General features: G+C 35.4%; 1 protein-coding gene across 6 annotated transcripts in view; it reads left to right on the plus strand.

The window, feature by feature from the left end:
• Window positions 1-25659, plus strand: part of kcnc3b (potassium voltage-gated channel, Shaw-related subfamily, member 3b) — a 70618-nt gene that overhangs the window by 39641 nt on the left and 5318 nt on the right. For 2 of the 6 annotated variants that reach the window (XM_055181339.2, XM_055181341.2), the window contains exons 3-6: window positions 993-1971; window positions 2059-2247; window positions 7601-7621; window positions 20825-21343. In XM_055181339.2, coding sequence (XP_055037314.2) covers window positions 993-1971; window positions 2059-2247; window positions 7601-7621; window positions 20825-20979 — 1344 coding nt within the window. In that variant the 3' untranslated portion in view covers window positions 20980-21343. Of the gene's footprint in view, window positions 1-992; window positions 1972-2058; window positions 2248-7600; window positions 8262-16097; window positions 16139-20824; window positions 21344-25659 lie in introns of those variants that run through there. The other 4 variants (XR_012368174.1, XM_055181340.2, XM_055181343.2 and 1 more) reach the window with 4 other exon arrangements.

Here is a 25659-nt window from a genome sequence, read left to right on the forward strand (position 1 = left end):
TATCCTCCTCATATTAGTAGTGACAAAAATGGGAATTGTTACATAAAAACATCCTGTCCTGACATTCCATCCCTTTAACCCTCATCCAGAAACTTGTACATCATGTCTTAATCAGTGTAGGTCAACTTAAAAAATCAATAAAACTCAAGACAAATGTGAAATGATCGATGCGTGTGGTTAGGCTTAACGTCTTTAAAGTGAACGATCAGGTCATCTCATTGAAACACGTTCAGGTCATACACGTCAGTGTTCAAACTACCTTGAGGCCATTTGTGTGTACTGTTATAGAGGTCAAAACTACACATGGGTACTTCAACAAAAACAGACTAACCTAAATAGCCATCTGGAGACATCATCCGCTTTTATCTGTAGGGGACAACGTTCCTATGATCTTGTAGAGGACACATAGCTCTGTGAACGGTCTGGGAATATGTTAGATCATTTTTTAACCAAATTGCAGCGGTTAAAAGGTCTGTTTCCTGGCATTACAGTATATAGCTATGTCTCCATTTATAGAAAGGGTATTGTTTTACCAATGCATAACATCGGACGACTACATCATTGGAGTCCATGTTGTGTCATGGATATTTGAAACTATGTATTGTCACCATGGCCATGAAAACCGATCTTATAAGTAATCAATGTCTAAATATCTAAATGAAAGACAATTAATGATGTTTTAGTAATATTTTTCTACTATGAAAGTCAATAGTCCTCTAAAACTTGATTACAAACATTCTGAGTAAAAATATGAAGATGGTTTGGCAGAAGCGTTCACGTTCCCCGTTCGGACCCCATCAGAAGGGAGTCATGAGTTATTAGCATTGTGTCCTTGAGCAAGCACTTAACATCAAGTTACTTCGGGGCGGTTGTCCCGGTAATAAGCCCACTGCAAGTTGCTTTGGATAAAAGCATCTGCTAAACGACTACTTACTGGAATGATGGATGTTTGTTTTCTCTGCCTAACTCTCTTTCTCCTTCTCATTCCTCAGTATGTGGCGTTTGGATCCCTACTCTTCATCCTTATCTCCATTTCCACGTTTTGCATGGAGACGCACGAAGCCTTCAACACCATCTACAACAGAACTGAGAACGTTACAGAGGGGAACGTCACGAAAGAGGAGATCGTGTACGAAGTGGTGACGGACAGTTGGTTGACGTACGTGGAGGGCGTGTGCGTGATCTGGTTCACCATCGAGGTTTTCACGCGTGTCGTCTTCTGTCCCGACAAGGCAGAGTTCTTCAAAAACGCTTTGAACATCATCGACTTCGTGGCCATCTTGCCCTTCTACCTTGAGGTCGGCCTGAGCGGCCTCTCCTCCAAAGCGGCGAAAGACGTGCTGGGCTTCCTTCGGGTGGTGCGATTCGTCCGAATTCTGCGTATCTTCAAGTTGACCCGTCACTTCGTGGGCCTGCGCGTTCTCGGACACACGCTCCGCGCCAGCACCAACGAGTTCCTCCTTCTAATCATCTTCCTCGCCCTCGGAGTTCTCATCTTTGCCACCATGATCTACTACGCCGAGAGGATAGGAGCGAGTCCGGACGACCCCACGGCTAGCGCGCACACCAACTTTAAAAACATCCCAATTGGTTTCTGGTGGGCTGTGGTGACCATGACTACGCTGGGCTATGGAGATATGTACCCTGAGACGTGGTCAGGGATGCTGGTGGGGGCGCTGTGTGCCCTCGCGGGTGTGCTGACTATTGCCATGCCCGTGCCCGTGATTGTGAATAACTTTGGCATGTATTATTCACTGGCCATGGCCAAGCAGAAGTTGCCCAAAAAGAAGAATAAACACATCCCGCGAGCACCCCAACCCGGCTCGCCCAATTACTGTAAGCCGGATGCCCTCGCCATGGCCACGGCCTCGCCACAGAGGATCCTGGGTAATGTGCTGGGTGGATTAGGTGGACTTACTGGAGACATAGGATGCCCTCTTGCTCAGGAGGAAATCATAGAGATTAACAGAGGTAAGATATACCTGTACGTTCGCACCATACACGCAAAACAATCCATAAGGAAACACCTTGAACATTTTATATCCTTTTTTTCTTTAGACTCAAAGCAGAATGGTGACGCTGCCAGCGCCGCTTTAGCGAACGAAGACTGTCCGACGATCGATCAGGTACTAAGTCCAGAAGAGCGCAGCCCGATGGGCCGAACGAGAGAACGGTATCAGCAGGACCGAGCCTGTTTCCTCCTCAACACACGAGATTTTCGACCCGCTGATGGGAATGTGAGGAAAGGTACATTCGCGCGCTTTTATATGGCACTTACACATACTGACACGCATTTACACAATTCAATATCTCCCTCATAATCTCAGGCCATTGGTCAATAATATCACCAAACACATGTCAGACTTCTGTTTTTTCGCAAGACTCTTTTCACACTTGGGTCTAAAAACAAAACATTTAAATGTAGTAAAAATGTAAATGCACCAACTGGATAGACTCCCTTCTTTATAGATCATGAACTGTAAAGGTAAAGTGCATTGTTTAGGCTTTGATTTTATTTTCATTGATAGCTCAAATTTTGCCCTGCTTTAGCCTAGACGTCTGAGCTGTGTCTTTTTAAAAGCAAAATTCGATTTTCTTCTGTTCACATTTGTTCTGTTCACAAATATATATTAATAAAAGTTATACTGAAACCAGATTAGTATTAAAATTAGCTTGAGAGAATTTCACTTTTTGGTTTACTTAATGTGTCTTGAGTTTGGTTCATTCAAGTGTGAAAACGTTTAAAAACGCACAAAAAAATTCAACACTATTGACTCTATTTTTTGTTATTTTACTACATCTATTTGTGAATTTTGCATTTCTTTAGTTTGAATCTTTTTTATTTTGTAATAATAATATTTAATTGATCTCGAATGCCTCCTTGCAGTCCTGTTTTTCATCACATTAACTAACCTCTTAAAGGGACGGTTCACCCCAAAATAAAATTTACTCACCCTCGACCGATCTTGATGTATATGATTTTTTTTCAGACAAACACAAAGTTATATTACAAAATGTCCTGGCTGTTCCAAGCTTTTTAGTGGTAGTAAATTGTATTACGTACAGTAGAACATAGCGTACGAGATGTAGTGGCATTGTGACAAACACAAAGACAAAAAAACAACGTAATATCTTTTTGTCTAATATCAAAGTCCTCTGACATTAACTCTGATTGTGTTTGTCTGAAAAAGATAATCATATAAGCTATCATCGAGCATGGGTTAAAGGATTAGTCAATTTTCTTAAAAAAAAATCCAGATCATTTACTCACCACCATTTCATCCAAAATGTTAATGTCTTTTTTTGTTCAGTCGAGAACAAATTTTGATTTTTGAGTAAAACATTCCAGGATTTTTCTCATTTTAATGCACTTTAATGGACCCCAACATTTAACAGTTTTAATGCAGTTTAAAATTGCAGTTTCAAAGGACTCTAAACGATCCCAAATGAGGCATAAGGGTCTTATCTAGTGAAACAATTGTCATTTTTGACAAGAAAAATAAAAAATATGCACTTTTAAACCACAACTTCTCATCTTCCTCTGGTTGCGTGATGCACCAGCGCGACCTCACTTAATTGCGTAATGACGTGGAAAGGTCACGTGTTACATATATGAAACACACATTTGCGGATCATTTTAAACAATAAACTCACACAAAGACATTAATTAGTATCATTCGACATACAACAACGTCGGAACGGTCCTCTTTCTCCACACTTGTAAACACTGGGGCGGAGTTTCGCATACCTCATCCGTGACCTCTTGACGTGATGACGTATTACGTGAGGTCGTGCTGTTGCGTCACACAACCGGAGGAAGACGAGAAGTTGTGGTTTAAAAGTGCATATTTTTTATTTTTCTTGCCAAAAAGGAAAATCTTTTCGCTAGATAAGACCCTTATGCCTCGTTTGGGATCCTTTAGAGTCCTTTGAAACTGCAATTTTAAACTGCATTAAAACTGTTAAGTGTTGGGGTCCATTAAAGTCCATTAAAATCAGAAAAATCCTGAAATGTTTTCCTTAAAAATTCATAATTTCTTCTCGACTGAACAAAGAAAGACATCAACATTTTGGATGACATGGTGGTGAGTAAATTATCTGGATTTTTTAAGAAAATGTACTAATTCTTTAAGGGTGAGTAAATCATGGTGTAATTTTCTTTTTTTTTGGGGGGGGGGGTGAATTATCCCTTAAATCTGACCCCCCCACTTGCATTCATTCTTATTTCTTTTTATCTTCGGTTGTTATTTCATTACTTCAACAATACAAATCTTTTGCTACATATAACCTTCCTCAAAATGTTTTGTGACCTGGTTCTGTCACCATCAAAGGCCACACAAATCTCTCCGGCGCACCATAAAACACTGAAATGACCCAAAACACAATCATCTCATACAAATACAAACACATCTACACACAAATCTGCATGTGTGTGTCATTGTTGATAAGTGTCTTGATGTTGTGTTGTTATCCTAACAAGTGTCATTAATTTCGTCCGTTAAAGGAAAATGAATCAAATGTTTTATGATGTCACTGAATATGAGTTAAGGTTGGATTTCATGCACTCTCTGACAGACAATTTTGTTCAGTTTTTGCAAATTCAAACAGATTTGTTTATTTGTCAAACTGCTGACTGTCCCACTCCTGACAGTCAGTGACAGATATGTCTGTTTATTGGGCAACATTTATCATCCACTTTAACCAAGCATTTGCTATATACTCAGCAAAAAACTAAATAAGATTGCAAAAAAATATCCAAAACCCCAGACGTACATTTGGCAGACACTGTGTGGTGTGGAGGACAATGTAATAGAGGTCAAAAGCGTGACACGTTTATTATGTGTCTAATTTAACTGAATAAATTAAAAAAGTTTTTAATCAATGTGAAACCTTTGTAGAGAAAATTCTGTGTTACAGAATGTTAAAATGTTATATATATTTAATTCAAGTTTATTTCTACTACACAACACATTTCACATTTTGCATTGTTGCAAAGCAGCTGTGCAAAACACATGGTTGAACAAACAGCCAATAAATATAGATAATATACAATAATAAAAATAGGAAAAATATATAACAATAGCCTGGTTTCCTTTAAAGATTTGTGTAAAACGTTTGCATTATTTTCTTAACGTTAATAAAAAACTTACTAACAGCTTGCGGCAGCGCAAAACATCATTTTGGTGTTAAATAACGACTGTCAGGATTTTGTAAAGACGTGCAGTGTATCATTAACGCTGAAAAGATGTCGTCTAGTTATTTTTGCGACTGACCTTATTGCATATGCATTTCTAGGAGTTTCCCTTTTAGACACAAAATTTATGGGAGGAGATTATTTAAATGATTCACGCAATTGCGCGTGTTATAACTGGCATTTGCGCCACTATTTAATGCCAAAAAAGCATGTCTTAAATCATTTTGAGCTTGAAATGACTGCAATTGTTGCTAAAAAATCGTCATTACATAGATCAGAGAGCGCGTGATACAAGGCAAAAGATTGTTTAAACATCTAACAGTTTATTTGGAATGCAGAGGAACATATTATTCAAAAATGTTGTTTGGCAAGCCATGCTATTTTTGATTTGCTAAAGTAAATTAAACAGGAGTCACAAAGTCGTTACACAATACCAGACGTTTCAAAACCTTCATCTTTTTGTCCTCCAGTTCTTTTCCGTGTCGTATGGCTTTGTTAGCTGGGATGTCTGTGGTGTTGAGCTCAAGCGCATCAGGTGTTAGTAAATCACCTGCACCTCATGAGCTCTGCTTGTTTGCGAAAATTAACTAATTTGCGCTGTTCTTAGTAGATTACGTTGGTTATTATGGAAATCAGCTGTTGCGCCTATGTTATTTAATTTGCGCTTTTACTTTTTTTAGTAAATAACCCGCAGATATTACCACTCCCATCTGCACTTTTTTGGAATTGCACTCTCACGCTAATTCGCCCAGTTTAGTAAATCTGGCCCTAAATGTTTTGTGAACATTTGCGAAATGTTGCAGTTTCCATTAAACAGGTTTGATTGACTTCATATGGCAGCGCAGACCGATAAGCAGATGACATGAAAATACTGCAAGAACAATGTAAAAACATACAAAATAGTCTAATCTCCAATGGCTCTTGTGGTATGTTGATGTCATGCGCTTGTTGGTTCTATAAGTCAAACACACCTCTTCTGTCTTTCCTCCAACCAAACATACCTCAGCATATTTACATAATGATCATGTGATCACGCACACACGTCAGGTGACTTGTAAAATGTTTTACAGTATATTCCTTCTTCGAATTGATGGAAAAACAACTCAAGCAAATAAACTTTTTTGTGATGAACTGTTTTTTGCAAAATATATGCTTTCTATTGTACCGAGCCCCTAAGGTGACATTGGAGTAAAAAAAATCTAAAGCTAAGTTTCATGTGCTCACGCGAAACCTTCATGTGCAGAACTTTTTTTAACAAAATTTTTTTTACAAAATTGGAGCAAAAATTAAATAAAGTTTAGTTTTGTGTGCTCACGTGAAACTTTTGTGTGCGCATGTGAAACTATCGCATGCGCACGTAAAAGCGAAAGTTTCTCAAAATTGGAACAAAAATTAAATAAAGTTTAGATTCACATGTGCACGCGAAACTAAACTTTATTTAATTTTTGCTCCAATTTTGTGAAACTTTCGCATGCGCACGGCGAAACTAATCATTATTTAAATTTTTGCTCCAATTTTGTGAAACTTTCGCATGCGCACGCGAAACTAAACTTTATTTAATTTTTGCTCCATGTCCCCTTAGGGGCTCCGTACTATTGGGCACATTTTCAATGTACTATTTTAATTTACGCATTTGACAGGTAATGGAAATGCGTCTAGTTGGGGATGCACAATACAATATTTCTGTGCCGATACCGATGTTCAATTACTAACTAGAATGACATCTACCGATACTTTTTGTTTTATCTTCTTGTTTCAAATTATCATGTCGTGGAAACATAGAAGTGCAATGCCAAAATTGTCAAACCGAAATTGCTTTTATCTGCTGATATAATTATAGGTGCATCCCTAATAATAATACAATAAGATAAATATTGATGGACACGATGGTAGAATGGACAGTGCTCCGACATTTGGTGCAGATGCACTTCCGGTGATCCGAGTTTGAATTCTGGCAAGAGGTTTTTTGCTGATCCCATACCCCACTTCCCACCATGTACTTTACTGTCGTCTCCTTAATTACTGTATATCAAATAAATGCAAAAATATAAAAAATATTATAACAGATAAAATGACCTGGATTTTCCCTCTCAAGCGAGCGTGTTGCATTGACAACAGGACGTATACACGTCGTCTCTTTTATTACTATGAAAATCTTATGTTGATCAGATGAGAATGAAAATCCAATCTTACCTCAGACTTATTCAGATCTGTTACACTAACCTCATACTGTAATAACAAGAAGATGTATGTGGGACAAAGTCAGACACTGTACTTGTGTAACAAAGATATTTGACTGTCCTTTGAGATCCGCTGCATTTACAAATGGAAGTGAACCTGCTGCAGTGTGTGTGCGTGTGCGTGTTCAGTGGGATCTCACAAGTTCTGTATTGTCTTTCTCTTCAGGTTGTGTCATATCCCGCGTTTGTATGTTGGCTTCTTCATATATTCTCTCACTGTTTTACTGTCTACCCCGTCCTCCTCGCTGTATGTGTGCGCGCGTGTGTTCGTGGTGACGTCGCTTATCGTGTTTTCAATGTGTTTTCCTCACTCTACCGGTGACCTTTAACCCTGGCGCGATACAGGACGGGCACACGTGCACATCAAAGCAACACTCGCTGAATGTTATGCAAGTTGTTAAGGTGTCCATTGTGTTGCGTTACTGTGAATCATCCAACTGGGGTTAAGGGTCAGGGGTCGATTGAGGTCAAGGTGAATTCAATTGAGCAGAAGTTCTCAGTTCTGTGCCACGCGACCAACGCCACGCATTTGTCATATTAAAAGAAAAAATAAAGGTAAAAGGGCAAAAGTCAAAGACGCGACACAGAGACACACAGAGTGTTGTTGTGCGGCACGGCTATGAGAATCTGCTCATACGACCTCAACCTGCTTTAGTTCCTAGCGTAGCCCAGAAACTCCTATGTGTGTACTGTACGACTGTGTGTGTTAGCTTCTGTTTTGAAGTGTGTGTGTGTGTGTTGTGTAACATTCTGACGTGTGACTGACTGGTTGACAGACAGACACTGGGATATTTGGACAGACTCACAGACAGACTGACGTTGAGAAGGTAAGAACGAACTGCGGTAACACAACCCTGGGCTTGAGCATAGCATCGTCTCCTGAGAGGAAGTGCCGAAATATCACTATAAAATCCAGAGCACACTTACAGTACTGATGATCTGCTGACTCATCAAGACATTTTGTGAATGTTCGGTTGTGTGTGAGTTTTGTTGTTTTGTGTAAAACAGACGGCTTGTGAACTCTTGTCTAGACAAACTGCCCGGCAGGCTCTGTTCCAAAACCCAGCGAGCTTCCAGCATAAACAGCATTTTTAGGCATCGTAGATGTTTTGCTGATGTAAAGGTTGTTATGAACAGTAGGCTGCAAAACCAGTCATGCTTGCCCAATGCACAAGTAGCATCAAATATATCTTATTTGAACACAATCCCAGAATGCATTGCGACAAGCACAATTACCGATTACAGTCCAAGATGTTCATGTTATTGAGCATTATAAGATTTATTATACTGTAGGGAGAGGAATAAATCTCATGGGACGGAGGTGAGGGACAGCTATATTGACCTCATTGACCATGCTTCTCCTAAAAATAGTTAAAGGCGGAGTCCACGATGTTTGAAAGCCAATGTTGATATTTGAAATCACCTAAACAAACACCCCCCTACCCCAATAGAATCTGGACCTTCTGTTGATAGACCCGCCCCACACATATGCAACCCGGCAAGGATGTCGGTTAGTAGACACGCTCCTTACTGCTGATTGGCTATGAGTGTGTTTTGGTATTCGGCCCGTCTCCTTTTCCAAAGCGTTTTTCAAACATCGTGGACTCCGCCTTTAAATAAACTTCAATAAAAGTCGACATAGTCACTCATAAGAAAGAAAAATAATTTCTTTAACATTATTTCAGTGAGATTAACCTTTTAAGCGTCACCCCACCCTATTGAGTTAAATCTACACTCTTGGAGCTTTCAAACAATATACAGTTTGTCATGATTAGATAAGAATTCATATGCAAACATTGAAGCAAATGTAGGCGTCCTGCTGGTGGGACAGTGACATTTAGCAGAAAATAAATGTTTTCAGGCACACTCTCTTTATAAATGAATCAATTACTCTCCCTACATCATTTATTTTATAAAACACTGTTGAAATGTCTATTCTGGAGGCCTAGACCTTTTCAACGATATATAGTTTGTAGTGATAGAATAAAATTTACATCAACAATATTAATGCAAACTTGGGTGTCCCGTATTTCGGGACGGCGACGCTTAACATTAAAGAGAGAGCTCAGATTTGCCAAGTCTGCATTTAAAAGTCAATAATATATCATTTAAAATTTCTCAATAGATAATTTACCCCTAATCCAAATTATTTTTATCTATACTATTAACATTAGTTTTACAGCTCCATACTTGGAATATATTTACATTTACACTTTGGCAAACGCTATCATCCAAAGTGACTTGCAGTGCATTATTAAGTTTTTTTATGCATTTGGCGAAGCTTTTATCTAAAGTGACTTACAGTGCATTACACGTATGTGTGTTTCCTGGGATCAAACCCATGACCTTTTGAAATGCTAATGCAATGCTCTACCACTGAATTATATACACTCAAAAAAATTACTTGTTGGTTTAACTTAATAAAATTATGACACATACTTTATTCCCACACAATTGAATTTGATTTATTATCAACTTATTTTGTTTAAATTTATTTGTGTTGAGCCAACTAACTTTACTTGCTTTTGTTGCACAAATAAAACAATTTATTTATTTATTAAATATTAAATGTTTATTTATTTTTACCATAATGAATGGTGCTGACAGGAAGCACCAGTGAGTTTATACATTTATTGTTTAATGAGTATTTGCACATGATTTACTCATTGAATAAAGCTGCATACATGCCAAAATGGCCCCTATAAGTGAAACACTCACACTTTGCCCCTAACCCCCCAAAAACGTCTGAATTTCAACATTACAGAATAACAAAAAATAACATGTCCCCGTTACTTTCATCTTGCTTAAAAACTCACCGTTTAGTACTTAATTTAACATTTACTGTCTTCATTTGTCATGAGATCAAAGCATGCTGGGAACTCAATTCTCTAGTTGCAGTTAGTCAACTAAAATGAGTTGAGTATTTTCAAAAAGAAAAGAACAAGTTATGTTAAAGAGTTTCCTATTTATGTCAGTATTGTGCATTGCAATTGTATTAAAAATAATAATAATCCTACCAAGGGCCAAAAATCAAACCTGACTGAGGGCCATGGGCCAAAAGTAAATGTTGCTGTGTTGCATTAAAATTAAAGTTGCCCTGATTCTCCTAAATGTATAATTTTCTATTGCTGGGCAGAGATTAATCACGATTAATCGCATACAAAATAAAAGTGAGTTTTTGCATAATATATGAGTGTGTGTAATTATTATGTATATATAACACACACACATTCATGTATGTATTTAAAAAAAATTATATGTGTATATATATTTATTTAGATTTTTATATATTCTATATAGGCCTAATATATACATTTAAAAAATGGATATATAAAAAAATCTGAAATGTATACATGTATGTGTGTGTGTTAAATATACATAATAATTACACACAGTAAACACACATATTTTATGCAAAAACTCACTTTTATTTTGTATGTAATTAATCGTGATTAATCGCACTATAATTTTCTAATATTTAAAAAATAAATAAGCAAACATTACTCTGTTTATGCATAACTAATGTAGTTTTACTTTTAATGGTAACTGCTGTAAAAAAAGAAATCATTTTGCCAATAATTTTTTAATTTCCTTTTGTCTGTGTGCCAATGCCTTCGACCTCTTCAATATTAGCCTATAGTACCCGAGTTTGTTTAGTTTTGTGATGCATGCTATACACCTTTAAGTATGCATGTACATTAAAAAAATATTTATTTTATTTCCTTGCATTTAATTTCAATTTACATTTTTGTAATGTACACATAAAAAAAACATTTTAGAAAATGTTAAATTAGAAATATGAACATCTGCATCAATAACGTTTATCTTTTTCCGGGCCAAATTAAAGGTCATTGCAGGGCAACTAGTTTGGGCACCCTAGTTTGGGCAAGTCTGCATTAAACTATACTGCATAAGCAAAACAAAAAACCTTTAAAAATCATAATCTTTTTTATTTCTCCTAAGCAAAACATCTGAGAACTCAATAATATCTCAATATAAATGATCTAAAACAGTTGTCTCCAACATTGTGCCTGCACTGAGTTTGTGAATTGCCCGCCAAAGCACATTCTATTAATAGCCTCATTTTTAATATTTATTTATTACATATTTTTATATTAGCTTGGCTTCTTTTATAAGTTAAGTAAAATAAAATAAAAAGTTTTCAGTAGACTATATAAAACGTAGCCCTCCAGTTTGTTTTATTCATATTTTTCTGCATTAAAGTCATCTTAGCCACTTTAGTTGATTTTCTTCTCTGCTTCAGTGTTATTTGTCGGAGGCGTACAGTAAAGTGACCATTAACAGGGTTAGTGTCCATGATGGGCCCATTTATAGTCACTTATAAGGTTTGGTTTCAGTCAGCACGCTCGCTGCCTGTGTAGACAGCAGACAAAGAGGCAGCTCGCAGGAGTTTGGAACGGATCCATACCGTCTCATTGAAATGGACATCACTCTGTTAATTCGGGCTGATACGGGAGTGAATAAAATACTGTGTCCAATTTACCAATGGGAGTCAATTTAAGATCTATATATACTTCTGGAGATCACTTGCCAGATCTGGATATCACACACAAACACACACATTGCTCTGGACGTTAAAGTGATCTCTTCCTGTGCAATATAATCCCTAAATGCTATTCACATGTTTTAAGAGGAGTGTGTGAGAAAGAGCTGCGGTGTGTATGAGCGCACTGACCTGCCCTCTGCTAATGCTGTTTGCATGAGGCCGTTTGCTCAGTAAAACTCAGTATCGGACTTCTGGAAGTCTCTGTTGGGATCTCTGTAAGCCATCGTGAGTTCTGTCTCTCTCTCTTTTGTCTTCCTCCATCTCCCCACTTTTTGCTTGTATGTTTATACTCTTGTGTTTGAGTGTTGTGTTGTCTATCATTCTGGTCAACACAAGGAAGCAAACATCTACCCATACTGTATGAAGAACAACATACGTTTCTTAGGATATATAAGTATGTGCTGTACATTTTGTTTGAGCTTAGAAGTACAATTAAATAACAAGTTAACTGTTTTAAAGGGACATTCCACTTTTTTTTAAATAGGCTCATTTTGTCAGCTTTCCTAGAGTTGAACATTTGATTTTTACCATTTTGAAATCCATTCAGTCGATCTCCGGGTCTGGCGCTACCACTTTTAGCATACCTAAGCATAATTCATTGAATCTAATTCAACCATTAGCATCGCGCTCAAAAATAACCAAAGAGTTTTGATTTTTTTATTTAAAACTTGACTTTTCTGTAGTTATATCGTGTACAAAAACCGACCGAAAATTAAAAGTTGTGATTTTCTAGGCAAATATGGCTAGGAACTATACTATCATTCTGGCGTAATAATCAAGGACTTTGCTGATGTAACATGGCTGCAGCAGGCGCAATGATGTTCTGCAGTGCCCGAAAAAATGTCCCCTCTGTAACTTTCAATATCAGGAGACTATTTTCAGGCACTGCATAATACACAATGTAACTATTGATTATTGAGATATTGAAACTCTTTGGTTATTTTTGAGCACGATGCTAATGGCCTAATCAGATTCAATGAATTATGCTAAGCTATGCTAAAAGTGGTACCGCAAGACCTGGAGATCGGCTGAATGGATTCCTAAATGGTAAAAATCAAATGTTTAACTCTAGGGGAGCTGGAAAAAGACCATATTTTCAAAAAAAGTGGAGTGTCCCTTTAAGGATAATAATTTACTCAAAAATGAAAAATGTGACATTTTGTCACCCATATGGCATTTCAAAGAACGATCAGTAACACATGACGATAAGGTTCATTAGTTAACACTAGTTAACTACATTAGTTAACTGCACTTTTGCAGCATTTATTAATCTTTGTTCATGTTAATTTCCGCCATTACTTATACTTTATTCATACTTTATTATCTGGTTAACATTAGTTAATCCACCGTGAACTAGCATGAACAAACAATTAACAGTTTCATTTCTATTAACTAACATTAACAAAGATTAATAAATACTGTAACAAATGCTAATGGTTTGTTCATGTTAGTTAATTGTAAACCTTATTGTAAAGTGTTACCGAATGATCTGTCTGCGTTTATTCATACAATAAAAGTCATTGGGGACTGGAAAGCAGTGATTTGATGAGAGTCATCATATTTTTTTATATGTAACTGGACCAGACTGAGCTCACTGGAAGTCGTGTTATAGTCACAAAAATTTGATACATTTATTCTTGTCCATGGCTCAAAATTCAGCTTTAAAAATTCAACTATAATTCTACCGAGCCCCTAAGGTGACATTGGAGTAAAAAAATCGTAAGGTTATTTTTATGTGCTCACGTGAAACTTTCATATGCAGAATTTTAAAAAAAAATTGTTTCGCGTGCGCAAACTTTTTAAAGGGGCGTTTTAAAGTTATTTTTGATGAAACTTTTCTAAAAATGTAAGTATAAACATGCATTAGTGCTACCTCAAGGCATTTTGAAAATATCGTCACAAAATATTTGATTTATTTATTCATGTTCATGGACACGATTTTCTGCTTTTTTCATGTCGTAGAGCGCAAATGTTTTTCTATAAAAAAGTGTCTATAGTTTTTCGTGTCCCTAGCACGACTTTCTTTTTCATTTCATTTTACGTATAGTTTTTTTCTTTTTTTCCTGTTTTTAAATCACTATCGCATGGGGTTGGATTTTACCGAGCCCCTAAGGTGACATTGGAGTAATGTGCTCACGTGAAACTTTCATGTGCAGAATTTTTTTTAAAAGTTTAGTTTCGCGTGCGCAAACTTTTCAAAGGGGCTTATTAAAGGAGAAAGATTTTTTTGATGACACTTTTCTAAAAATGTAAGTATAAACATGCATTAGTGCTACCTCAAGGCATTTTGAAAATATCGTCACAAAATATTTGATTTATTTATTCATGCACTGTAAAAAATTTCTGTAGAAATTACAGTATTTCTGGGTATTACTGGCAACTAGCTGCCAGTAACTTACTGTAGATTTTACATTTATGTTATTTAGTGACAACAGTTTGTTTAAAGTTAAATGGACATGAAACATTTTCAGTCTTTTTCTTTTACAGTAAGTTACTGGCAACCAGCTGTATAATTACAGCAAATTTTTTACAGTGTGTTCATGGACACGATTTTCTGCTTTTTTTCATGTCATAGAGCACAAATGTTTTTCTATAAAAAAGTGTCTATAAATAGTTTTTCGTGTCCCTAGCACGACTTTCTTTTTCCTTTTATTTTAAATATAGTTTTTTCCTTTTTATTTTCTGTTTTTAAATCACTATTGCATGGGGTTAGATTTTACCGAGCCCCTAAGGCGACATTGGAGTAAAAAAAATCTAAAGTTTAGTTTCATGTGCTCACGCGAAACCTTCATGTGCTGATTTTTTTAAGTGTAGTTTCGCGTGCTCGCGCGAAAGTTTCACATGAGCATGCGAAACTAAACTTTATTTAATGTTTTTTTTTTGTGACACTCGCACAAATTTCTCTAAATAGTTTTTTGTGTCCTTGGCACGACTTTCTTTTTCTTTTCATTTTTATGTTTTGTTTTCTCATAGTTTTTTCCTATTTATTTGTCGCTTGGGGGTTATAATCCCTTTCTGTTATATTTTTAGACATACCCAAACCCCAACTTAAACCCCAACCAATGATTTGAAAATAGGAAAACAAACAATACATAAAATGACACAAAAATGAAAAACTATTTCTAGAAATTTGTGCGAGTGACATGAAAAAGACATTTGTGCTCAAAGCATGAAAAAAGCTGATTTTTGTGCCATGGACACAAAGAAATTAATCACATTTTTTGTGACTATACCACAACTTTCTGTGAGATCATGTTGAACTGGAGAGACCTACTGCTGTTTCAAATGTAGTAAACTTCTATTACTGTAAATGCATTAAGTTAATACTGATATTTCTTCTTTAAAACCCTAGTTGTGTATACAGTAAATATACCAAATGATAGATAGTTTCTCACTCTATCAAACTCCATTTATCATCCCAAACACGCTTCTTCCATGTGTTTATGACCTGCATGTCTGTGTTTCTTCTGCAACTGCGCATTTTCTACCTTTGCAAATATCATAACTGATCATTTAGAGACCCCGGATGTGTCAGTACTTAAAGCGTCCTGTTTAACATCCAAACAGTATTGTGACCGGTGTCATAACCGCCATTGTTTAAGTTTAAAGACTAGTTTGAATCGTATCAGAGCTGCAGATCTGCTCTCTTGTTACAAAGCTGCACACTCCAGCGTCGTGAGCGGCTTGCCACGGTTGCGATGGTCACACGCCGATCAATACAGCTTAATTGTGGGTAATGTGAACTCTAGCAGCCCGTCGGTCGATACGCCAACAACTGCCAGAACAGACCGAGGTGAAATCACATTTCATTGGTCACAGTGTAGGCTACATGAGACCTTCATAGCATCATACAGTGTATCATAAACACACAAAACTACTCATTATCGTCTGTCAGCATATCATGTGATGTCACTTCCTGTTTGTAAAAATGCATTTGCCATAATCATTAACCAACGACTGACGCTGATGCTGTGATGGTCGCAATGTATAAAAAAACGTCAGGGCATCTAAATGTGGTTGTGATATTTGCACGTGTGTACTTTCATGTCTTTTCACTGTGTAACTAACACTCATCTCATCCCTCATATATCTCCAGGCCGCCATTGCAGCGCAAGTGTTTCTAATGCGTGACTGTGGGTAGGTATATCATCTCTGTTTTAAATCTCTTTCTCTGAAGTATTCCTGTCATATAGTAAGTAAATATGTAGTCGGGTCCTATTGTACACTGAACACTACACAATACTACACAACATGTACTCGCCTTCTCAAAGTGACGAAATTTATGAAGGCTGGTTACATTCGTTTGCAATAGGTGGGGTGGAGTTACGAGGTTTTAAAATCCAATCTTCTCATTGGTGAAATATTTGCATCGATTTATGTAATGATTTATATTTGATGAATTATTTAATAGTAAAGAACTACGAAAAATTTAAATGAATAAACATGGAGGTGCAAGGTTTGAACTTTGGTTGAGTGGCTTTGTTTTGCGTTTTGTTGGACATCGGGTTTTGATGATTGATTCATGAAAGTATTTTATTACTTATTATTGATAAAAAGTTGCATATCCTTATTGCATAAGTCATTTTTAAAGGAGAAAGTTATTTTTGATAAAAGTAAAAAAAAAACAAGTATAAACGTGCATTATTGCTACCTAAGGGCATTTTGAAAATATTGTCACAAAATATTTGATTTATTTATTCATGTTCATGGACAAGATTTTCTGCTTTTTTCGGGTCGTTGAGAACAAATGTCTTTCTATAAAAAGTTTCTATTAATAGTTTTTTGTGTCCCTAGCACGACTTTCTTTTTCATGTCATTTTACGTATAGTTTTTTCCTTTTTATTTTCGGTTTTTAAATCACTGTCGCTTGGGGTTAGATTTGGGGTTTGGGTTAGGATGTAATTTTATGTATTGATTTCTACATGTTTTTCTTCGGATTTATTTTCGCTTGGGGTAAGAGTTGGGGTTAGGATGTCTGAAATGTAACAGAAAATTGTGAGTTTTTTCAAAAAAATTTGCACAGGACTTCATTTGCGTTAGATGGGGTGGGGTTACGAGGTTTTACAGACAGTTTGAGGATCCAAGCTCTTTTTAATGCTTTTCAAATATTTCCATTGATTTATGTAATGATTTATATTTGATGATTTATTTAATAGTAAAAAAGTAAGAAAAAAATGGGGGTGCAAGGTTTTAACTTCGGTTGAGTGGCTTTGTTTTGCGTTTTGGGGGACATCGGGTTTTGATGGATTGATTCATGAAAGTATTTTATTACTTTGATATTATTTGTCAAAAGTTGTATCCTTATTGCATAATGACAAAAGTCATTTTTAAAGGAGAAAGTTATTTTTGATAAGTTTTTTTTTAATTAAGTATAAACATGCATTAGTGCTACCTTAAGGCATTTTGAAAATATCGTCATAAAATATTTAATGTATTTATTCATGTTCATAGAGACAATCTTCTACTTTTTTCATGTCATTGAGCACAAATGTTTTTCTATAAAAAAGTTTCTATAAATAGTTTTTCATGTCTGTAGCATGACTTTCTTTTTCATGTCATTTTAATATAGTTTTTTTCCCTGAGGTTAGATTTGGGGTTTGGGTTTGATTTCTTCATGTTTTTCTTCCAATTTTTAAACTATTTTCGCTTGGGGTTGTAACAGAAAATCGTTCTTACCCCAACCCCAAGCAACAATGGTAAAAAATAGATAATTAATGAGGAAACAATAAATAAAATTACATGAAAAAGAAAGTCGTGCTACAGACATGAAAAACTATTTATAGAAACTTTTTTATAGAAAAACAGTTGTGCTCAAAGACACAAAAAAGCTGAAAATCGTGTTCATTAACACAAATAAATAAATAAATATTTCGTGAATATATAACGATTGGGTGGTTCCCAAACTGGGAGGTGGACCGCTTTAAGGGGTGCGAGATTGTGCCAGTTTTATGACATTTTATTAAATACTTCTGTGTAATCAAACCTCAGAAAAATATAGCTACCAACACACAGCACTACATTGTATCATTTAATGTTTTATTTAATTCAGATTTTAAGTTTAAGATTGTTTTATGTCATGAATTTTCTTTGGGAGGGCAGCAAAGGGATGCACCCTACACAAAGGGGGGGTGCACTCCACTGCATTAGTAAACCATGCACATAAACCTAACAAATTTATAATAAAAGTAGACATGTTGTAATTTCATGTTAATTGTCTTCGACATTTTTATGAAATATGTTCACCCAGTTTTTTAACCCCCGTCACACAATCTTCCCTTCGTCTGTCGAATTCCACATCGTTCCTCTATCAAGCATCCATCAATTCCATTAAATGTATTTACTCTTCCTGTCTTATTCCACCCCTGCTAATGCGCTCTGCCTCTTGAGGAATCTGTTTAAAAGCTCTTACTAGACAAACGTAATAAAAAGGGGGTGTGGTTGTCTCACTTGTGCTGTTGACCAGGCAGAGCGGTAAAAGAATCATCAAAGTAAAGTTGTTTTTGTTTGTAGGCGTGTACTGACCGGCAAATGAAGGTACAGGTGATGTACGTGTGGTTACTGTGGTGTACACAGACTGGACGATACTTTAGTGAGAGTGAGTGCTGAGAGGACAGCAGCTATTGTGTAGTAACTTATAGTGTGTAATATAACAGTTAAAAGGTTTCTAATGCAAACATCCGTCCTGTAGTGGTTGAAAAGATGCAGCTCTATACTGATTGTTGTTTAGTATAAAGTCACTTTACTGGACTTCCCAGAAATCAGACGACTCTGGGCCGGATGCGCTCCGGATCCGCTCCAGATCCACTGACTTTGTCCCTGATCCGATGCAGAGTTGTCTGCTGTCTGGGTTTAGATGTTTAATATTGTGCAAAAGTCTTACTGTGGGTTCACAACAGCCGCGCTTGAGGCGTCAAATTCGTGTCTACCGCGTGTAGTTTGCTGCTTGAACATTTTGAGTTTACTCGCTTTATTCGTGCATGAAAGCCGCATGTGAAATTCTAGTCATCGAGATATTCACGCGGAAATTTGCGTCATGGGAGGGGTTTCTGCGACTCTGCTCGCCTTGTAATCATGTAACTACTAGAGCAAGCTCCTGATTGGTTAACGCGGTGCGTTTTTCCGAAAAAGTTACAAATTTTCAACTCGCACGTTTCCCGAGGCAACGCTCAATTGGCGCTATTCGCGTGAACTACACACACGAATGAGGCGGAATCACGTGTACCGCGCTAAATGCCTCATTCACGCGCGAGACCTCCAGACGCGCGTCATCGTGTCTTCAGATTGACTTAACATTGAAATCACTCGCGCTTGATGTCTCTACCGCGGCTGGTGTGAACGCAGCTTTTTTTTTTTTGGCAAAGTTTTAATATATGTGTACTGTTTGTATTCGTGTGTGATTGTGTTTTATGTTGGATGTGCATACATATATTTGATTGTGAATGTGTGGCAAAAATATTGAGAAACTATATGCGTGCGTGCGTGTGTGTGTGTGTATGTGTGTGTGTGCATATTACAACAGACTTGACTCACCACTTTCTTGGTCTGAATGTGTGTGTGTGTGTTGTGTGTGTGTAGGTCATTGTCCTACAGTACTTTCAAGGCAAACTTTTCTTTCATGCTTGTTTTTAATGCAGAGTGTTTTCTGTGGTCAACATGCAGCAAACTTTTCCCACGTTCACATCTCTCTCTCTTTCTCTCTCTCTCCCAGACAAACACACATATAAAGTAAATGAGAAAGAGAGATACAGATCTGATATGTGGGCAGAAGGCCGCTGCTCGTGTCTTCACATCACTTGACTGTCTGATCTTACAAGCCTGATTTACAAACACCCAAATCCTGATGCAACACTCTTTAAACACAATGCCAATGCACAGTTCATAATTATAATATGCAAATGAAGGCTTCTATGACATCACAGTCAGGTGAAGTGTAATAGGATGTTTAAGGAGGTTGTCAAGGAAACCAGCCAGAGGTCTTTCCCTGATCACTCTTATAGTGTAATGTATTGGCGTCATTGACATTTAACTCCGTAATGACTTCATGTCGGCCACTTCCTTATTAGCTCTGTTCTAAAACCTTGTAAGCCGCCTACCAAGACAGCACGACGATGTGTGCTCTTGATATAAATCACCTAAATTTCTACAATGCCCACAATGGTGGATATTTGTGCCACTTCAAAATTATAATTATATTCGGCAAGGTGGCTCACTAGGTTTTAAAGCAGCGTTATTCTTTAATATCTATCAATATCAAACATTAGGATCAGAATCTTCTAGGTTGTCTCAAAATTGCTGCTGTGGTTTTCTTAACCGTCTCCTATGGTCTGATGAAGACCAGCGTCTCTTATTTGTGTCTATTTACAACTACCTGCCCTGCTCGACTACTGTACCACTGGTTAACTGAACCAACTAAACTTCTTAGCAAACAAGCAGCCGTGTTTTTTAACCAGTGGGAACATGTATGTGTGGAGACTTTGTGTTTTTATGTTGTGTAATATTTAGATACAAATGTATAACAATTTTCATAACTCTCATTTTCCTGTTCTGTCCTGTCTTTGTTCTGTGTGTGTCTGTTTATATGTCTCTCCACATTTTTTATTTCCCATTCGCTTTCATTCTATATGTATGTTTTGCAATCATGTTCGCATTTATTTCGCATAATTCACATTTCGTTGGCTACATTTTCAACTATTAACTCATATGACATTCTGTTAAACCCGCATTTAAAAATGTCTTTGGTCTCTCACTAACATAAACGTTTAATATGATTAAACGACAACCTAATTCATCTATAAACCCTATAAACCACTCAATGTCTGCCAGCCACTGGCTACGAGAAATCTCGTAGCCTAAACAACATATCAGGAATGACGGGGTCAGCGCTGCGTTTGACCCCCATCACCAGCACGCCCTTTGACCCTTACGAAGCCCCGGGACCCCTGCGACGCTGCCGATCGCCCATTCCCTCCATTTTGTAGCAGAGAAAGAGACAGAACGACTCAGGAAAGGAGATAAGAAGGGCAGGACGGCCTCATACTCATACTGACATTCATAGCAATAACAACCGTGACTGTCAGTAGATACACGTCAACACATGCAAACTAAATAGTCATGTTTGCGAATGATATCGGGTCATGTTAAAATTAAACTTAAAGTAGCTTACCAGGTCAAAGCTCAGTGCAGTAGTGTGTGTGTTTATAAACGGGAGTAAATAGTTTGAATATTTCATTTTTCGTTCTGGGATGTACATTAATATCAAGTTCACATTCAATTTTTTTTAACCTTATTTCACTGCAAAAATGATTTTCAAGAAAAAAAATCTTAGTATTTTTGTCTTGTTTTCAGTAAAAATATCTAAAAATTCTAAAATTAAGATGCTTTTTCTTGATGAGGAAAATGACCCAAGAAAATAAGTCTAGTTTTAGACCAAAAATATCAAATTTAAGTGATTTTGTGCATAAAACAAGCAAAAGAAATCTGCAAATGGGGTAAGCAAAAAAAAAAGTGAACATTTTTCCTTAAACACTACATTCAAGAAAAATCTGCTTACCGCATTGGCAGATTTTTCTGCTTGTTTTATGCACAAAATCACTTAAATTTGATATTTTTGGTCTAAAGACTTATTTTCTTGGGTAATTTTGCTCATCAAGAAAAAGCATCTTAATTTAAGAATTTTTAGATATTGTTACTAAAAACAAAACAAAAATACTAAGAATTTTTTTTCTTGAAAAAATACTTTTTTGCAGTGTTTGTTTGCTAAATCCTTCAATCTTGTGCTTTCACCTGAAACATCGAATTATCCCTATGAATATTACTGTGAATAAGTGTCATACAAGAGTTTTTAATGCAAGAATATTGTATATATGCAATCGTTATTCTGCACATAGTAACTTTCATAGGGTAAAAAATGTATATCACACATACCTATTATCATTGAATTATCATTGCTCTCCAAATATTTTAAAGGTGCACTGTGTAACTTTTTGGAGGACAGAAATGCAATAAAGTATACATAACTACATTATCAGTGGTTTATAAAGATTTTACATAATGAACTTTTGTTTTTATTACCTTAAAATGAGCCATTTTTATCTACATACTCTGCTTCCGTTCCTTTTACATGGAAGTCGCCATTTTGCGCTGCCATGTTTCTACAGTAGCCTTAAACTGAACTGCCCTACAGAGCGCATTTCTTCAGACGTATCAGACGACGAAATGTTTGACCTGTGGCGGATACCGTAGCTTTATGGAGAGGGGTGAGCGGTGGACTGAAACGTTGGTTGCAATTCTCAATCTCACTGCTAGATGCCGCTAAAATCTACGCAGTGCACCTTTAATTTGTTATTAATCAATTTAATGACCAAAGTACTTTATTAATACAACATTAGTTGTAATTTACATGAGCATTGTTCTGTTTTTGTTTGTGCATTTGCTTGGTCATGTTTGTTTGTTTGTTTGTTTTGTTTATGTTCGATTTTACAGTATCTCATTATAATTTAATTTGTTGCCAAATTCATGTCATGCGAGAAGCAAAAAGTCGAAAATAGATCATTTCCAAAATTCATTTTGTGCACATGCATTGGCGATGTCATAGAGTTTGACTTTTAAATGCTCTGGAAAAAAAGGAAAACTGAGCACAAAATTTCCATCTTCATACATATATATGCAAAACGTGCGACTCATATTGCTGCAAATAAAACTCACTTGCACGTGTTGTTTATAGTTATATGTGTTAACAAACGTATGTTTAATCTTAATTAAATGAAGGTTCAGTGCAGGAATGAAGAATGAAGAGAATCAAACCGGGCATTTTTGTGTGTCTTATCGATTGTTATTGTAATGTTGTTTTCTATTATATTTTGAATGTTTTTCAAAGACAATTTGTTTTTGTTTTCAAAAACACTACACGACAGTTTCATTTGTATATAATATATACGTTGATGTGTTACTGTGTTTCTTTTCGATATAGAAATAGACAAAAAATATCTCTATATATATATTTAGGTCTACGTGACCGAGTGCTTCCAGAATCAAACAAAAAGACAAAGTAAAAAAGCCATGAGAAAATACTGTACTTTGAAATAGTGAAAAGAAAATATGTTGCAATAATTGCAAAGCAGTAGTTTATAGGGAACTGTATGTTACTAGTTTTCATTAAATGTTATTTAGTTTCCCAATGGAGAACAGGTCACTGCTAAGACAGCAAATCAATCAATAAGGAGCCATTTTGTTTTAAACATGGCACCTCTATCATGCAAACCTGGATCCCACGGTGTGTCCGGCGACATTAATGTATTTTACCATGCAAGTAGTGGGACGCCAGGTCTTCTCCACAAACACACTGTGAAACCAGAGACTTCTTTCACTAGAATGTTTGAGTCTCCATTAGTTATAGATCTCTAGTGATTAGTTAGTGAAGAAGATCAATAATAATCTCTGTCTTCCATTTGTAAGTCAATGTTAATGTTTATATTGTGCTTGTATTATATAGATGTTTAGATGTTTCTTTCTGTGAAGTGTATTCCATATAGTTGTACTGTATACGACACGGTCAGCTCACTAAAACACATGTTTATATTAAAAAAGCAAGACCCCTCTATGAGGATAATTTAGGCAACAGTGTTGTTTTAGAGACCCATACACTGCTAGCTAGATTTAACTAGCTTCACCCGTCAATGCGAAGCTTCGTACACTTGATATGTACGTGTCTGTATCTACATGTGTGAATGCCCATTAAACTCATCTCTAATGCTTTTCTCTTTACGTAGACTTGTTATTCTTGACAGTATTTGTTGTGTGTGTTAGATTGATATTTATTCACAGCCAGGAGTGTTTTGTTATGCTGCATATATGTGTTTGAGTGTAATGTTGTGTGTGGTTGTTTGTGTTTTTCAGATGATAGATTTGTAATTAATTTGAGATAAAATGAACTGTATTTTTCATTATTTAAATGCATTCAAACACGTTTGCACACTGTTAATGTTTAAATCTGAGAACATGACATCATATGATAAATTAATATTTTTGTTATCTACGGAAGATCAAACACCACTTTATGATTATGATATCAATACGCTTTAACTTAAAGATTTTTTGGTTACACTTTACAATAAGGTTGTATTTGTTAATGTTAGTTAATGCATTCACTAACATTTTTTAAAAGTGAATAGTTGGATCAACTTAAAAAATTACTTAAATTGGTAACATCTAAAAAAAATTCAATTAAAAATTGAAACATTTTTTTTTTACGTTTATCACACTTTAATTTCATAAAGTTTAAATGCTGATATTAACATGAATTAAGATAAATGCTGACAAAGTATGGTTCATTGTTTCTTCATGCACTGTAAAACATAAAAGTTTAATGATCCTAAACTACAATTACTTCAAAAAAGTTCTTTCAACTTAAATTTTCTCAATTTAAGTTGACAAATATTTCTTTTTTAAGATTTTTCACATTGATTTTTTCACTTAAAGTGAGAAATTTTCAGTTGGAAGAACTTTAAACGTAAAAGTGGGATCAACTTAAAAAATATTTCAACTGGAAACACCTAAAAATTACGCTTTTTCACCTTATATGTTTAAGTAATTTGTTAACTACAACACTGAACAATACAGAATTAAGTGAAAGTTTGATATACTTAAAAAATATATTTAAATTGGTAACATTTTAAAAAAATCAACTTACATTTTCTAACTTTAGGTAAACAAAAGTTGAAAAATCTTAAACAAAATTTAATCTTTCCTAACTTTAATTAGTCATTGAAATTGAGAAAATTTAAGTTTTAGGTGTTAATTTTTAGTGAAAAAAATAAGGTAAAAATCTTTTTAAAAATGCAATATTTATCAACTTAAATGATTCACTTAAACTGAGAAAATTTAAGTTGGAAAAACTCTATTGAAGTAATTTTTAAGTTAATCCAACTTTTACATTTTATAGTATGAACAATACTTCGTCAGCATTAATCTTAATTCATGTTAATATCAGCATTTAAACTGTATAAAATAAAAGTTTGATCTACACTGTAAAAAATACTTTGCTGCCTAAAATTTTTTGTTGAATCAATTCGGATTTACAAGTCATTTCAACTCGCTATTATTTATCTTGACTAGAGATGAGTTGTTATAACTACAGGTGAGTTGTTATAACTTATAAAATTAAGTTGACTTTTCTCAACTACATTTTATAAGTTATGACAACTCATCTTTGTTGACATGACTTGTAAATCTTAGTTGATTTAACAAAAAAATTTAAGGCAGCAAAGTTTTTTTTTTACAGTGTACATAAAAAAATGTAATTGATAACACTTAAAAAAGCTTCAACTTAAATTTTCTCACTTTAAGTGAAAAACTTAAGGTGAAAAATTTGAAACAAATTTAATCTTTATCAACTTGAATTATTCACTTAAATTAAGAAAATTTAAGTAGAATTTTTCCAGGTGTTACCAGTCAAAGTAATTTTTTGAGTAGATAAAATTTTACATTTTACAAACAATGAACAATACTTCGTCAGCATTAATCTTAATTCATGTTAAAATCAGCATTTACACCTAAAAATGTTTTTTTTTTTTCAACTTACATTTTTTCAATTTAAGTAAATCATTTAAGTTGATAAAGATGTAAAATCAAAGATGTAATGATTTTTCACCTTAATTTTT

This window comes from Misgurnus anguillicaudatus, chromosome 25, assembly GCF_027580225.2.
Source record: "Misgurnus anguillicaudatus chromosome 25, ASM2758022v2, whole genome shotgun sequence".
In the NCBI taxonomy this organism is placed as follows: Eukaryota; Metazoa; Chordata; class Actinopteri; order Cypriniformes; family Cobitidae; genus Misgurnus; species Misgurnus anguillicaudatus.